Genomic DNA, 15899 nt, shown 5'->3' with positions numbered 1-15899 from the left:
ACACAGTTCTCCTGTAGCCAGCACAACAGGTGCTGTTGGTCTAGTTTAGTACATGTATTACCTGATGTATGCTCCCCTCCAGTGCATAATTCAGCACACTGTTCTCCTGTAACCAGCACAACAGGTGCTGTTACATGTATTACCTGATGTATGCTGGTCTAGTTAAGTATATGTATTACCTGATGTATGCTTCCCTCCAGTGCATATTTCAGCACACAGTTCTCCTGTAGCCAGCACAACAGGTGCTGTTGGTCTAGTTTAGTACATGTATTACCTGATGTATGCTCCCCTCCAGAGCATATTACAGCACACTGTTCTCCTATAGTTTAGTACATGTATTACCTGATGTATGTATTACCTGATGTATGCTCCCCTCCAGTGCATATTTCAGCACGCTGTTCTCCTGTAGCCAGCACAGCAGGTGTTGTTGGTCCAGCCCGTTGGTGCGACCATTGGTCCCGCTGCTTTGCTCGATCAGCTCTCCCAGCTGCCGCAGCGCCGCCATCTTGGGGCCGTAGTGCTGCGACTTGAGGCAGGTGATGAGCACCTTGAGGGTCAGCTGGTTCACGGCTTCCACCTGGTCCACCCACAGGTGGTACACCAGCTGCCGCATACACATGAGCAGGGACCAGCTGCCTCCCAGGTCCTGTACAGGAAGGGATAGGAACTTATCAGTTTGTAGGTATGGTAAAGGTACATTTAAAGGCCCCATATCCTTATCATGGGAGCTGACAGTGTGTCGGTAGTAACCTAGCCTGGGTACCATCCGGGTAGTAGTTCGCTCTTTTGGTCACTTCTGTTACCCGTTTGAGGAACTGTACATTCAAACCTTTTGGTGATGACGTCAGTTAATGAGGAAATTAAGGAATCGGTTTTGGACCGCTCGTTTGATGGCAATAGGCTCTCCTGCAAGTGGATAAAAGGTGTTTTGGGTGAAAGGACCAATCAGTGCCCTTATAAAAAATTAGGACAATTTTCACTGCTTTTAATTTTCATATCAACAAAACAGGCAAGTACTGACTGTCAGGTTGGCGTCCCTATTTGCATTTCAATCAATGTAAAGCATTTTTGTGTTTTATCCATAAAAGTTTTCCTTTTAAATTTTCTTCACAAGATATGACGATGATTTATTTATTCTCTTCTTTATGTTATAGACATTCAATAGTCATTATTTTGGTAAGACCATCTTTATCAAAGTCTAGAGGTCTGAAAATTCTTGAGCAATGATTCACGAAAATGCAACAAGGGACACAAATATGTTGGCAGACACAGTGATACCACTACATGAAAATTCTCAATTCAGACTTACTTTACTCCTAAGGTCATCAGTTAGAAGACTTTGCAGTTTTGTATGTGCCAGCTCCATGGGTGGTTTTAACAGTGGCTGCAGTACATTGTGGTTCAGATAGGGGGCAGCACAGGCTACAGGCCTCAAGGCTGCTGCCAGTTCCTCCTCACTCCAGCACAGCACCTGGCTCTCGTCTCCGAACAGCTGCTGGAAGCCGCCTTTCTCCCCCCACCTGTTGACGAGGTTCACCAGCCAACCGCAGGGGTCGCAGCCGGTCGCGTAGGCCGGACTGATGGCGTACGTTTTACCCTCTCCAAACACGGACGCCCAGTGCAAGCGTTCTGCCGGGCGACTGCGGTTTTTCACGTGAAAGTTTACGTCCGGGTCAAACACCTATGGTAATAGGAAAAAGACATTTCAATGAATTAACTCCAATAACACAATGTAAAACATCAGTACGTACATTTTAACATCAAAACATGACTTCCCAAAAAAGAGAAATTTTACTGCGGTACCATAAAAAGCCTCAAGGGGCCCATAATCAGACACAACTCACCCACAACTCAGGCTGTCCACATTCCAAAAACAACCAAATTCCTTGTTGTGATAGAAGGAATTTCTAGAATACTGTAAATGCATTTAATTTCGCGGGGATTTAATTTCGCGGTAGCGGGAAAAAGGACTTTTCGCAGTGGATTTAAGTTCGCGGTTACACCATAGACTGCAGTCTAATACCACAACAAAAAAATGTTCGCGGTGGTTTTAAATTCGCGGTAAAGTGGTCACCGCGAAAACCGCGAACATTAATGCACCGCGAACATTTCTGCATTTACAGTACTTGCAGAATGAATCTATTACGACACAATCGGCCCTGCCCCTGTGGCATCGCCAAAAACAGAGATTCCAACATCCGATGTACTTACAGTGCTGAGTAGGTATAACAGATTGACAGGTAGTGGGGGATGTTTCAGACGAGCAGCTACCAGGTCCACCAGTAACTGACTCATGGTGTAGATACCCTCTTGGATCTCACCCTTCCAAGTTGTCACGTAGGTAGACGTCAAGAGCTAAAGAAAACATAGTGGGTATCTTCAATTTTAAGACATTGGGATGTCAAATACTACTAGCACAGTGTTGTAAAGGTAATTACGTTTTCCTGGTAGGGAAAAACATATTTCTTTCTCTTTCTTTTTTTTCTCTGTTATTCTGTCAGTAGCCAATCAGAGCTTGGGTTAGATTCAAGCAATTTATATATAATTATACAGGTTTGCTTTAATTTGCAATTTATTTATTTGCAAATCCATGCCCGTAGGCTAATTGCAATGATACAGACAGTAAAAAGTAACAAGTGCCTATTCTATATACACACACTGTTTGTTTCGCACACAATACTAATTGTTTAGTATGACTATGTTAATGACCTGGTCCAAAAACCAAGTAGATATAGGTCTTTTTTAAAATCACACACAATACTAGAGGTCGAGCCGAATGGTATACATTGTAGTTTGTTTCTTTGTTTTATTAGGACCCCAATGCATTAGTGATATATTGTATATATAGTATTATGAGCTAGTAGTTTGAGGGGAAACCTTTCTGCATTTTTGAGAAAATATTGAAAGTTTTCTAATGTCTTCTTTTCTAGCCCGAATATGCTTGATTTAAGTTTTCTACCTGCCCATTTACATTGAGCGTAATCAGCCATTTCAATTCCATGAAATTCTTTGCAAGACCTCTCAAATTCAATGTGGAGAGTAATTAGTGCATTCTATCTTAAGTGCAATTGCCTGACTTTAATTACCTTGTTAAATGCATCAGGAAGAACTCCGTCCATGAATCTTCTGCAGTTTTCGTCTGCTTCTGCTAGCCCTGCAGAACAGTAAACATAGCTTCACATTTGTATAATGTATTTTACAGATAAGATAGCTTCACATATATGTACTGCAGTAAAGATAGCTACAGATTTGTAATTGTACATGTACTTCAAATCAAAGTGATGATAGCTACACATCTGTATATGTGTTTGGATATTTTGAAGATTATCATTTGAAAGACATTGATGTGAAAATTGATTAGACATATATATGGCATAATAATGTCTTAATGAATTTTTGTGAAGACATTTGCAGAAAGAAAGTTTTCGCTGTTGAAAGTTTGCACTTGAAACAATTGAATAGTAATCATACATTGGAAACACATTTGCAGTGTTAACATTCTTGATACCTCTATAAATTTGTCTATTTTTGCATGAATTCAATGTTGCAGTTGAAATGAAAAGAGGGTTTTCATGGTGTTTCAAGTTCATGTCTAAAATATCATTACACACTGAGAGTGTCATATTCAAGATCTACAGTACATCCCCACAAAAAATCAAGTATGGGCCTTTTAATTGTCCTGTCTATCTACCTTCTTTAGCGAGCCTTGTAGCAGCCAGTAGACACCTGCCGAGAGACTCGTGGCGACGGTAGGGGATGGACCAGGAGTTGGTGAAGGTGCGGCTCTCCAGCTCGTACAGGTTTCCTGCGGGGAACTCCAGATTCTCGCCCTCACCGTCACCCTGCAACCACACAGAATGATGATGATGATTTCTTTGAGTTAGGTATTTGTTTTATTTAGTCACAAAAAAATAGACTAAAGAGCTGGGTCTGGTAATTATTAATATAAACACAGGCAATCACTATATTGATGTATTCATTCAAAAGTTTGCTGTCCAGGGCTTTAACAGTTACTTTCCTCAAGAACTTGTGGGCATAGACATGAAACTCAGGGGAACTGTTTAAAAAAGGGCTACATCATGTACCAAAGGTGTCATTATGGTAAACTTGTCTGAGTAGTTTTTTAGTAAACATTTTTGAGTGGAAATGTGACATAAAAGCCCATGGTAACCATAAGATTGGACTGCTAGAATTGAATTTCAAGTTTTCAACTGATAAAGTTCATACAAAGAGGGTTCAAAATGCTTGTAAGTACATTGTAAACCAAGTAGTTACCATGAAGTGTACAGGGGATCAATCATTTTGAGGGCTGCTAGGGGTACGATTTAATCAGGGTGATCATATATGCACAGTCACACCTGCCCTAGACTCAGGGGACCAATAAAATCAGGTCTATGTGGACAGGTGGACATAAGTGATTACAGACTGGATTCTTCATGCTTAAGTCAATGGGAAAAATTATCTACTACTAGTACTTGGGACCATCAAAAAGGGGTCACATTGGCTGGGAGATCCCTATGTATGTATATGACTGGTTTATTTAGAAATTCAGCAAACTGACAATGGCATTGCAGCCACACGGCTGAATTACGACTTGTCATTACAAACCGTTAACATCATGATAACAACAAAGTGGTTAAAATCGAAGCTTATAAACCATTGCAATAACACAGTTCTTAAGAAGCATTGCAGGCAAATTAAAACAGTATTGGGATAAAACATTTAAAATAGTATTTGCTTAACACAGTAATATCAGTATATCACTATATTGGCATGTAGAAGTGGTCACCTGCACATGTCACCTGCACATGTTTGATTATACAGTTTCAGAGTTCATGAATGATTTATCCTACTTTATTTACACTAAAAAAAAAGTGACTAATAGTCATACTAGCCATGTTTGTATGTATGTAATAGTCATACCTGCTCTCTGCTGCTCACTTCATCATAGCTAGGGGGCGCCTGATCTGCCGTCTGCCCGCTGACATCGGTCATCTCCACCGACTCGAAGTCGGCGCCGGGCTGCTCGCTGGTCAGGATGGCGACCGCCTCGTTGACGTCGTTCTTGCCGAGCCGCAGCGCCTTGCGAATGGCGGCCACGTCGGGGAAGCCCATCGCCAGCAGCGTCTGCACGTGTTGTTCGTCTACATCCATTGGTACAGGTCAGGGGGCGCCAATCTGTAATGATATATACACGCATTTTAGTTAGCAACAGAACACTCAAGCACCTTTGCTTTGGACTGGAACCCAGATTCTCTAGATTCTCGGAGTTAACTACCAGAACCATAAGGATACACAATGCCACAATCTGTAAATTCCATCCATCACGATTCTATCAATCCTCAAATATTACAAATAGAGGGTGTACTGTACAACTAGTGGTTGCTTTGCCCTTACCATTAACGTTACGCTAAAATATTTAATCCTGGCTACAACCCTGTTGATATTGTGTGCTACCTGCTCAAACTTTTCCCAACAAGACTACCATTAAAAATTGTTGTGCTCTCATAGCCATTATGCATTCTTAATTTCATTCTGACGTTTAATTAAATCATGCTTGTTTATTAACTTAAAGTTATTCATGATTTTTGTGACCTAAATTTTATGACCACGCCTCGCGCCATAACACACACGTATGTTTCACATGACAGCAACAAAATATTCCCAATGACATTGTTTAGCAACTGCTAGCATGAAATGGCTAAACTATTCTTGTGTATCGGGCGCCCGTAAATGGTTTTCTACATCACTGACAAGCTTAAATCCACGCTAGTTTCTGTAGGCTGAAAATCGGAAACCTAAGGTGGGGAGGGGGGCGACATAGATTCACCGAGAATGGGGCGTGTAGTTGATACAAAAATACGACAGATAAGATAGTACCCCTTCAGAACAGCTAGATACTATCATGATTTAGCAGGATGATTGACGTAACCACGTGATATAAAACACAGTAAAAGTTGTGGAACATGACATTTGAACGTACCGCATGAGGAACAACTACAAGAGGAAGCAACACGCATCTTCGGCCAACTTGAAACTCGGTCGGAAAGCGCGGTCGACGACCTCGGCTTCTGCCAGAGTTGACAGGAAACGTGACATATGATTCCGAAACACGATTATCATGTCCAGTTTTCTTGATTTTACTCTACATAAGCAAATAAACTGAATACAAAATAACATCAAATATATTTTTTTAGTAATATTACCTTATATCATGGGCTAAAATGTTGTGAAATAGAGATGTGAGACAAAATTTGAAACGAAACGAAGCTCACGAATAAGAGTTGCCATTTCTACAACATGCACTTAGGGGTTCATGTAAGTATCGGAATGTATAAGAAACCACAGGAAAACACATGAAGGAGGATGAAATATACTAAAATGCACCATGTTTTGATGAATTAACATTGAAGATTGCTATATTTTGGCACAAAATAATCTATATATGGCCCTGAAATGAAGAAATCGCCCGAGAGCACTAAACGTGTAATAGTACCTGTGACGACGGGAGACCCGGTGCGGCGGCCATGTTTGTTATCAGCTCCTTTAGTCCTTTGCAGAATACAATTTATATATCTAGCGGGGTGACCCGGTCTGAGAAGGTGCATAACAAGAGAGACCAAGAGAGGTGGAATCTAACGAAATGCTTTGATGAATTAACACCAAAGGTTGTTTGTTACATTTTGCATAATTTGTGTATTCCACCTCACTTTAATATTGTGCAACTTCTGAGACCTGGCTAAACAGACATTGTAATTAACGTGGCCGCCGAGCAGGGTCGCCGTCGTATATATATATAATATATGGCATATAAATATCATGATCATTCTGTGCCAAAATTGCAACCTGCAATGTTAACTCATTATTAAAAAACATAACGTAATACTGTATTTTGGTACATTTTACCGTCCTTCATGTGGTTTTCTGTGCTTTCCAATATTTTCCGGTATTTAAATTGACTGGTCGTAAACTTGGGTTCGGAGATTCGGAAATCCGATCATCCGAACGTACTTCGGTAACCAATCAACGCTCGTAGTTTTGTGCACGAAACTTAATTAGATCACTCGAAGCTCTTAGTTGACCTCTGCAGTAAAGATGGCAGCAGACAGAGGGAATCGTCTACCAATTTTCTTCGTTTAAGCAGTTTTCGTCAAATATGTACTACACATTTTGCTGTATAAATTATATTTTGATATTTTGTTCTGGTTAAATTGTATTTTTTACCTCGTGATATTGCAAATGTGTGAATAAATATCAGTAACATTCTGCTGCTATTTGCGGGTGAAAAGTTGAAAGGTTAAAATTTGGCGCGCCTTTCACGTGACAGCTGAGTGGAAATTTCCGAATGTCCTGAGCGGATGTTTTACAACCTTGTTTGCAACAGTGATAAGAAACAACGGAAACCATGGCGGGAGAACTATCCTCTGTTTGCTCAAAAGCAATCGGCGACGCTAAAGACGATTTGAACCATCTGAGCAGCGAGATTTGGAAGAATCCGGAGCTTGCGTTCCAAGAGACCCATGCTCACAACGTCCTGACGGATTTCTTGGAAAACAAAGGTTTTAAAGTCGAGAGAAACTATATCAAGAAAACAGGGTTCCGTGCGACGTACGGTTCAGGGGATGGAGAGGGTGTTCATGTGTGTGTGATGTGTGAATATGACGCCCTGCCCTCTCTCGGACACGCAGCGGGCCGAAACCTAAGCAGCGAGGCGAGTGTGGCCGCCGCACTGGGCATCCAAGCCGCCATCAAACAACAACAAAAGCTGGGGAAGGTAATTAAACCCTTAACTGTGTAAAGCTTGTATCTTTGCTTTAAAAACGAAAGACTAACAAGAAAATGTTTATTTTAAAAAAAATCTCTTACTGGTCATAAAAATAAAGTAGATATGTCAGGATGTATTCAATCACTTCCTGGTATGACGTCATCAAGGATTTTTAGAGGGCGTTTGAGGACATACATAACATGGTTTACATAGGTCGTTACTATATTAGTGAAGTGTGATGCATGTTGTTATTGAACCTCCTTGAATGAAGGACATCGAAGATGTGTTTGAAAATATCAGTAGTGAATTTAATAATGTAAACAGTTCTTGTTTTGATCCTGCTGTATACCCTGCCTATATAACATGCATTGGCATAATACCGGTCATAAGCCTTATACCGGTCGATTAAAAATAGTGGAACTTAAAGAGATCTACACATGCAACAATAGTTATTTCTGAGGTATGCACACTTCAGACATCTAGGTGTCCAATACATAATTTACAAAGCATCGATAACAATGCATTCGAAGACAACAAGGCCAAAAGTTTTCAGGTCATTTTCGGGGCAGGCGAGCTCGTCGTGGGACAAACACACTGTCACGTTCATCGTCAGATTTGTAGATAATAATCACATGTGCTCACGGCACAAGACGAGCATGATTCAACAGCAATCTTGAATTTCTTTTGGTGACCTACAACTCGTGTAAAAGTGTGAGGAACCGTTGCATAATAGCCCGGATCTACGGCTGAATGGGTCAAATTGAACGTACGCTGCCATTTTCCCGCCATTTTTAATGCTACGGCCAGCAGTAAAGTTTTACGTCATAGCGGTTGTGACGGACCAAAATTAAATGAAAATTCTTGTCAGTATACGCCCATTTTCTCATGACTTTTTGTATGCTCATGCAGATTTTTGTTTTGTGCAACTACTAACAGGAAAGAAAGGAACAACAGAGGATGAATAAAGGTACATAGCGGCAGTTAATTGTGCCGTGTTTCGTTCGACCGGTATAGTGCACCCCCTTCCAACCACGCGCCCGTTCTCCGTGCAATTCCGCGGTGTGTTCCAATTACGATATTATGTTTTTAGCAGGACCAGAGAGACAAAATAATTTACACAGAAGAAGTGGCAAAGGTAAGCTGTAACAGCAACATGTAACTGGAGAAAATGATGCGTTGATCATTTGCCAAATTAGCATTGCTTGAGAAATTGCAGTAAACCGACCGGTATTATGCCAATGGATGTTATACATATCCAGACATGGCCTCTGTTGGTCGTCTTGCATAACAGATGCTGTTTTGCATATATTGCAGCGGCACTGGCACCTTTGACCTGCACATGCACAGTTGAATCTATGAAAGGGCTTATTTTGAAAACAAAATACTGTAATATGAGCAGCACATCTGTATTTTTTTACAACTGTTGCGTACCAAGATGGCAGCAGTTTGGATTATTAATTGATCCGCACATCAAATTATTGATTGATATGTTTTGATTTGATTTGATTTATTTTGCACAATCTTTAAAAAAGTTAACATAAAACAAATTAAATGATGAAAGTACATGCAGGGGGGAAGAAAAAAAGCCTCGTGGCTTGTACAAAGTCTTCCTCCAAAGTAACAAGATTGAATAGACGTGTAAAAATTATACATACATGTGTATATGTAAATCAATATTCGCTAAACACCTGCTTTTTGCCTGACACACACTGATAGCTTGTATAAGCTGTGTTGTACCAGGGTGATAGTGCCAAGCATCTTAACCCTTACAATTTCTAGTTGACCAACCCCATACAACAGTTTAGTGACCTATTTTTTTTTACCCTTGAATTGCATGCTCAATGTCACTTTGTTGTAGCATTTCAAACAGTCCATTTGGGTAATGGCTAATGCAATAAAGGTGAGAGCTATCTGAATCAAATAATTGGCAAACTGTCACAAGGATGCCAAATACTTCAAAGGTATCCTACACTTATGCAATAAATCGTCACAAGATAATAGTTTTCATAATCTATAGTATCTTGGCTCCAAGCCAAAGACTATACAGGCAGTTTTGAAGTGCACTCAGAAAAAGCTCCCCACCCCACGCTCCTCCACAGCGTCCTTTAATTAGATCCACGCCCCGGCCCACTGAGCATAGCGGGGCGCATTTTCGTGTTTACCAAGTCTTTGTGTCCTGGGTAACCTGGGTAAGAGAACGTCTTTTCCGTGCAAAGCATGCTGGGGGAAGCGATATAAACCTGGGAAGGAGAGCTACTGGCGCGTCCGCGGAGAAGGCCAAACTCGCTACCATAGCAAACTCCCTTCCGTGACATAACTCCCCTCTCGGCAATCTAGAAGGGTAATCTTAACACCCTCACAGCGCCACCAAATTAGGTACATTTTAAAGTTCCCTTTGATGTAACGTATCACCATTGTGGCAACATTTTACCCCCCAAATAGTAAACTTTCGTCTTGCGCAAACTTTCGTCATTCGCCCTGGTAACTGTAGAATTATACTAGCTAACTCGGGTACAGTCACATGTTGTATAGAAACGCACACAAGGGTCACACAACTTACGATTTGCTAAGGTAATTGAGACAAACACAAAACAAAACAAAACAAAATGACAGTTGTGGACTCCATATAGTTTTATTTGTGGATTGGTTAAGCCTACAATCTAAACCTATGGCTTCTTCGCGGCGCTGGGTACGAGCGTTTCCAAATCTATCCATTTTTTTAGTAACTGTATGTCATCTTGTGTATCTTATTACCTGGAAGTCTAACCCTCATCGACATATCATCTTGCAGTAATTATATTTCTATCATCTCCAGGTGACAGTACTGGGTACCCCAGCTACAGAAGGTGGAGGAGGGAAGCTGGACATGATCAATGAGGGCTGTTTTGATGGGATCGACTTCGCCATGCTGGCTCAACCCCTGAACGAGAACATAGCTGCACCAGTCACGCTCAACATTCTGAGAGTCCGAGTCAACTATTCAGGTAATGATTGCATGTACACCTTTTTTGCTTAGGATGTGAAAAAGAGAGGAACTTAGATTTATACTTTAGAAGGGAGATGTAATGCATGGTCCAAAATGTATATAGTCCAATGTTTGTTGGCCCTGTCTCTTGAACAAGAAACCGTTAGTTTGAATCCTTGCTCTGTCACTCAAGAGACATGCGCTCTACTGGAAATGGTTATAGTCCTTAGGATGGGACATTAAGCCATGGTCCACTGTTCATTGCTCTTGTAGTAAAGAGCTAATAGTAGGACAGTATTCCCTAGTAGGCTAGTACCATGAACTATGCGTAGCATCTGTCTTCTCTGTCATGATCAATGGAAGAGTATCACAACTACATGTATTCACAGAGGTCTCTGAGCTGAACTTGTTCAGAATCATAGATCATTTTTACTTGAACAGAAACCCTTGTGAAGAAAGAAAGCGATGCAAAATGAAACAGATGTGGGAATATGCCTCTGTCTCAGAGGTGTCGCCAAAAACATAAAGGAAGGTCAAGAAAGACCGGACATATAGTCATACAGTTAACATATTCATTGGAATTTGCCACCTGTAAGGACAGATATGTGTGGTCTTTTTCCTGTCTTGTGTTGAATTTTCTTGTTGATCTTTCTTTCTTGTTTGATGACAGGCAAAGCTGCCCATGCCTCCACCCAGCCGTGGGAGGGTAAGAACGCTCTGGACGCCGCCGTGGCGTGCTACAGCAACGTGGCGCTCATGAGACAACAGATCAAACCCACCTGGAAGATCAACGGTAGGTAGAGTCATGCCTCACCCCTTTATTGCTAACATATCTGTGTATCAGCAACAAAATTGCTTGTTATCACCCATAGATCATATCAAGGTGCATGGTGTATGTGTCATTTAAGGAATTTTTGTGCTTTTTCAAAGTAATAGTGAAAACTTGTTTACAGGCCAACATTGACGAATAACATTTATCTGTCGATTGTAGAAAGCTTTAACGTACCTTCTCCAGTGTTAGGTGACAGGGAGAAGGTTAAAAGATTCTTGTACAGCTTCAAAACTTACTACATTTGTACCTCAAAGAGTATGGTATTTTTACATTAGTTGTTCTAATTCATCATCAAACATTTATGTCAGGTTAGAGTAGAGGATTAAAATTTGGGCTAATCTCAAAAATATCGTTGAAGAGGTTCATCAGTCACGTATGAGTGAGTTGACAGAGTAATTCTTCAATCAGTGACTCTTGAAAACTCGTAAAACACGTACCTCCCAATTTTTGCTATCTGCTGTACACCTTGATCATGGAATGGGCCAGTCTTGCGAGATCACGAAACTAGCCCCTAGGTGTACTGAGCAGACGCCGATAATTTGGTGGTACATTTTTTCAAGAGTCACTAGGTGAAGAATTATTTGATTAATCTCACCAAGATTTTAAAGGTCTGGTAACTTTATCTGTATCTGTCCAGGAATCATCACGAATGGCGGCCTGAAGCCCAACATCATCCCGGAGGAGACAGAGATGCTGTTCTACCTCCGAGCGCCGGAACAGACGGACCTGATGTTCCTCCAGCAGCGGGCCACCGCGTGCTTCGTCGCCGCGGCCAAGGCCACCGGCTGCGAGGTGAACTTTGAGTTCCTGGACAAGCCGTATCACAACGTGGTTCACAACTCGGTCCTGGCTAACCTGTACAAGAAGCATGCTGAGGCACTGGGCCTGCAGTTCTCCACAGATGAGGAGGTAAGATTGTGGCTTAGCGGCTTTCTATGGTACTGCAGCAGAACTCCCAATATCATGTTTTTGCAGTGGTAGTATGCCTAATCCAGTGGTTAGCAACCCTGCTTTTGAAACTAGCTGCTGTGAGTTTGATCCCGGCTGTGTCACTCACTCAACATGTATGCGACCGGAAAGGGTTTCAATCCTAAGAATGGGACGTTAAGTCACGGTCCGCTGTTCCTTGTGCTTGTTGAAATGAACCAAAGGAATTTCCTTGGTACAATAAACCTGTAAACACTGTACTTAGTGTCTGTCTTCTCTGTCACAACCAATGGAAGGATGGCTCTTCTGTGAGCTGAACTGAGATCACCCATTTTTTCATGTTCTGGACATTCCATGGTCCTGCTTTTTAGGTAACAGAAAGCTTTTGGCATTGAAAAGTGGGATTGGTTAAGGTTAGGATCCCTTACCAGCTTTTAAGAACTACAGTTTTGTCATAGTTGATTTTTTTAATGCATGTATCTTGAAATGGAATATCTGTTATCAAGAAAGTGATGAAAGTAGTATTTCAAAGTGGGCGTGTATCAAGAACAAGAAAGATAATTCATAACATGCAGCAAAAATTACGTTCTGAATTTCTCTGTACCTTTCTTCCATCAGGTCCTGCAGTGTTCGACAGGTTCCACCGACGTGGGTAACGTGTCACACGTCGTCCCGTGTGTCTACCCTGCGTTTGACATCAAGACACAGGCACCCATCCACACCCAGGCCTTCACCGAGGCCAGCAGCGCCCCCGAGGCCCAGCAGCCGGTACTGCAGTGTGCACAGGCCATGGCAATGACAGCCCTGGAAGTCATGCAGCAGTCCACACTCAAGAGTGATATAAAAAATGAGTTTGAGACAATAGACGCAGTCCACACACCTGTCATTGCTGGGACTAACCCATTTCCTTAAAAGGGGAATCATATAAGCCTGTTCACAGTTTAAACTGTGCATGCACTGTGAAATGCATTGTGGGTAATATGTCAAAGGTGAAGGCTTCTAACTTGTAAACAGTTCTTGTCTAGACCATGATTTATACATGCTTAGGCATGTTTTGTTTATGTATCAGTGGCTTTCAACTTTGACATGTTATCCATAATGCATCTTGCTGTGCATGCACAGTTGAAACCATGAACTGGTCTATTGAAACTTCTGATAGTTTTTGAGCTATAACAGTGCCATATGTGCTGATTATGTATATTACAGACACTCTTTAGTTTCTCTGGGATAAGACAAAATTACACTTACTTTCAGGACATTTCTTGATGCGTAATTAAAGAAATGAAGCCAAAAATACTGGTGCTTTCTTTATCTCCAGTTTATGATTTCTGATATGGAAAAAACAACAACCTTTTTGCAGTTCCTAGCAGTCTTGCCAGGTGGCAGTGTGTGTAACATGCTGTACAAACATGTATATGGTGGTAATAGTGTGCAAATATGTTGGTATTGAAATAGGGTTTATCTTTGTCAGCCCTTTGTAATAGCCTGTGGCTAGTTGAGCAGCCCTGGCTGTGTCTGCTGAACTGCCATTTAACCAATAGAGAAATAAACATATAGCCTAGCTTTCGTATGTTTGAAAAGGGAGGAACATTTTGCCATGGAAGAATTATAACTTCTGATGTGTCAATTTTGTATTCAGGAAGAAAGTAACCATCAGATATGGTATAAGGATGTATTTTGAGCTCTTTGGATACTGTGGTTATGAATGACAGTTGTAATACAATAAGGATATTGTGATACTCTCCAAGCATATGATAAAGCATGTAAATTATTTGATGGGAAAATTATGTAAAGGTCTTTTATTCAGGAGGTTGGTAACGTTACATTGTATGTTATTCCTTGTGTCAACTTATGTAAAAATAGAATATCAAAAAGGATTTGTCTTGAACATAATAAGTGTGAAAGTCAATATTGTGTACATGTGTACCAGTATTTGGATTGTTGTAAAATTATTAAATGAATCACAGTACCATGTTGTATTTCCTTTGTATACATATTTAAAAAAAAATAATCCAGAAATAAAGTAGTTTTTCCAATAGTGATCAAGAGTAGATTTGAATGTACCATATGGAGGATTCCGTACCCTCACCCACCCTTACCAAGATGCATAAAAATGACATAAAAATGTAACTTCTTTGACAGACATGCAGCCTCTCTCTCATTGGTTGAACCGCTAATTACCATGCTATCATTGGTTGAACTGCTAATTGTGATGGACAGTCACTCAAGATCAGTCTATTTGACTGCAGCTAGAATGTGATGGTGGGAGGAGAGGGCAACAATTTAAGTGTAGAAGTTCCAGCTAGATATGAGGGGTGATCAATAAGTTCTCAGCCTCACCCAGAAATAACAAGCACAACTCAGATTGCGAAGCACAGATGTCAAGTATAAAGTCTTATATGAATGTGTACCAAGATTCAAATTATTGTGATCATTACTTTGCAGGGGACACCCAGTAACAACGAATGCCTGGAAAGTAATGACTTAAAGGTTTCATACTATGAAGTTGTGCCTCAAAATTTGAGTTGTGCTTATTATTTCTGGGTGAGTCAAAGAAAACTTATTGATCACCCCTCGTACTTGTATTATATTTTGAGAGCTCTCAGAGTAATACATATGTATTCAGCGCATATGTATGCAGTAATAAAGGTACGCTGGATTTAATTTGTCAGTATGTTCTTGAACCATGAATCATGGTGGAATAAATCCCATAAACAATATCAGTGTGTCATCATTTTTTTATTTGACCTTGACCCTATTTTTAACATTCATATTATTGAGAGAACATGTTTATTCAAACTGCATGTGTAGAACAATAAGACCATGTTGATTCGGTTATAGGCGCATCAATTTTCAACTATACTGTAAATTGTAATAAGCTGCTGCAAAATGAGTATGAAATATTTGCTGTTCTATAAAAAATAATATCGGAAAACAGATACTAATGTCAGAGAATGCCCAAATCATGTGAAAGTACAAAAATGAAGAATTCATTGTTCAGCACAGTATACCATAGTCTGTGTGTTCACTCCTTTGTTCAACCTTCCTGACGACTTAGATTTCCTAACATAGGCTTTTTATGGGGGGGCAAAACCTTTTATTTTCCTTGCATGCTCGCATCAGTTTTGGTGTTCCCAGAGAATATTGTCCATATATTTGAAAAAACATGGCCTTATGCAAAAAATTAGAGTGCCTGCCTCTAACTTAGCACCTACAAAAACTACCTTCTTTTCAACTTAGCGTTACATTTTAAATAATCAATAATGTCACTGCATAGGGTGATATACGTGCATTCATTCATGTCTCGATTTGCTCAAGTTACATTTGACCTTCTTCAAGGACAAATCTTACAAGTAATGTTACAAGTAGCTACTTGACTACTTTCTTCATGTTGTCCATGTAATCTTCCC

The 15899-nt window shown here is 40.6% G+C and overlaps 2 protein-coding genes across 3 annotated transcripts in view; one reads left to right on the top strand and one right to left on the bottom strand.

Moving 5' to 3' along the window:
* Positions 1–6140, bottom strand: part of LOC118431700 (ubiquitin carboxyl-terminal hydrolase 24-like) — a 37602-nt gene extending 31462 nt beyond the window's left edge. The window contains exons 1-7 of the mRNA XM_035842958.1: positions 5984–6140; positions 4924–5178; positions 3692–3842; positions 3087–3154; positions 2212–2355; positions 1310–1681; positions 359–646 (exon numbers count right to left, since the gene is read on the bottom strand). Coding sequence (XP_035698851.1) covers positions 359–646; positions 1310–1681; positions 2212–2355; positions 3087–3154; positions 3692–3842; positions 4924–5154 — 1254 coding nt within the window. The 5' untranslated portion in view covers positions 5155–5178; positions 5984–6140. The remainder of the gene's footprint in view (positions 1–358; positions 647–1309; positions 1682–2211; positions 2356–3086; positions 3155–3691; positions 3843–4923; positions 5179–5983) is intronic.
* A 1145-nt stretch (positions 6141–7285) lies between these two features.
* LOC118431956 (peptidase M20 domain-containing protein 2-like) lies at positions 7286–14312 on the top strand. 2 transcript variants are annotated; one of them, XM_035843407.1, is made up of 6 exons: positions 7286–7774; positions 10581–10749; positions 11401–11523; positions 12200–12471; positions 13108–13429; positions 13612–14312. In XM_035843407.1, the coding sequence occupies exons 1-5, from the start codon at positions 7406–7408 to the stop codon at positions 13399–13401; spliced, it is 1227 nt and encodes a 408-aa protein (XP_035699300.1). In that variant the 5' UTR covers positions 7286–7405; the 3' UTR covers positions 13402–13429; positions 13612–14312. The 2 variants fall into 2 exon arrangements, with proteins under 2 accessions (XP_035699300.1, XP_035699299.1); XM_035843406.1 differs by having other exon boundaries at positions 13108–14312.
* Positions 14313–15899: the final 1587 nt, after the last annotated feature.

This window comes from Branchiostoma floridae, chromosome 15 (assembly GCF_000003815.2).
Source record: "Branchiostoma floridae strain S238N-H82 chromosome 15, Bfl_VNyyK, whole genome shotgun sequence".
NCBI classification, from domain to species: domain Eukaryota; kingdom Metazoa; phylum Chordata; class Leptocardii; order Amphioxiformes; family Branchiostomatidae; genus Branchiostoma; species Branchiostoma floridae.
Note: the sequence above shows the minus strand (reverse complement) of the source record. Positions and strands in the feature narration are given on the sequence as shown.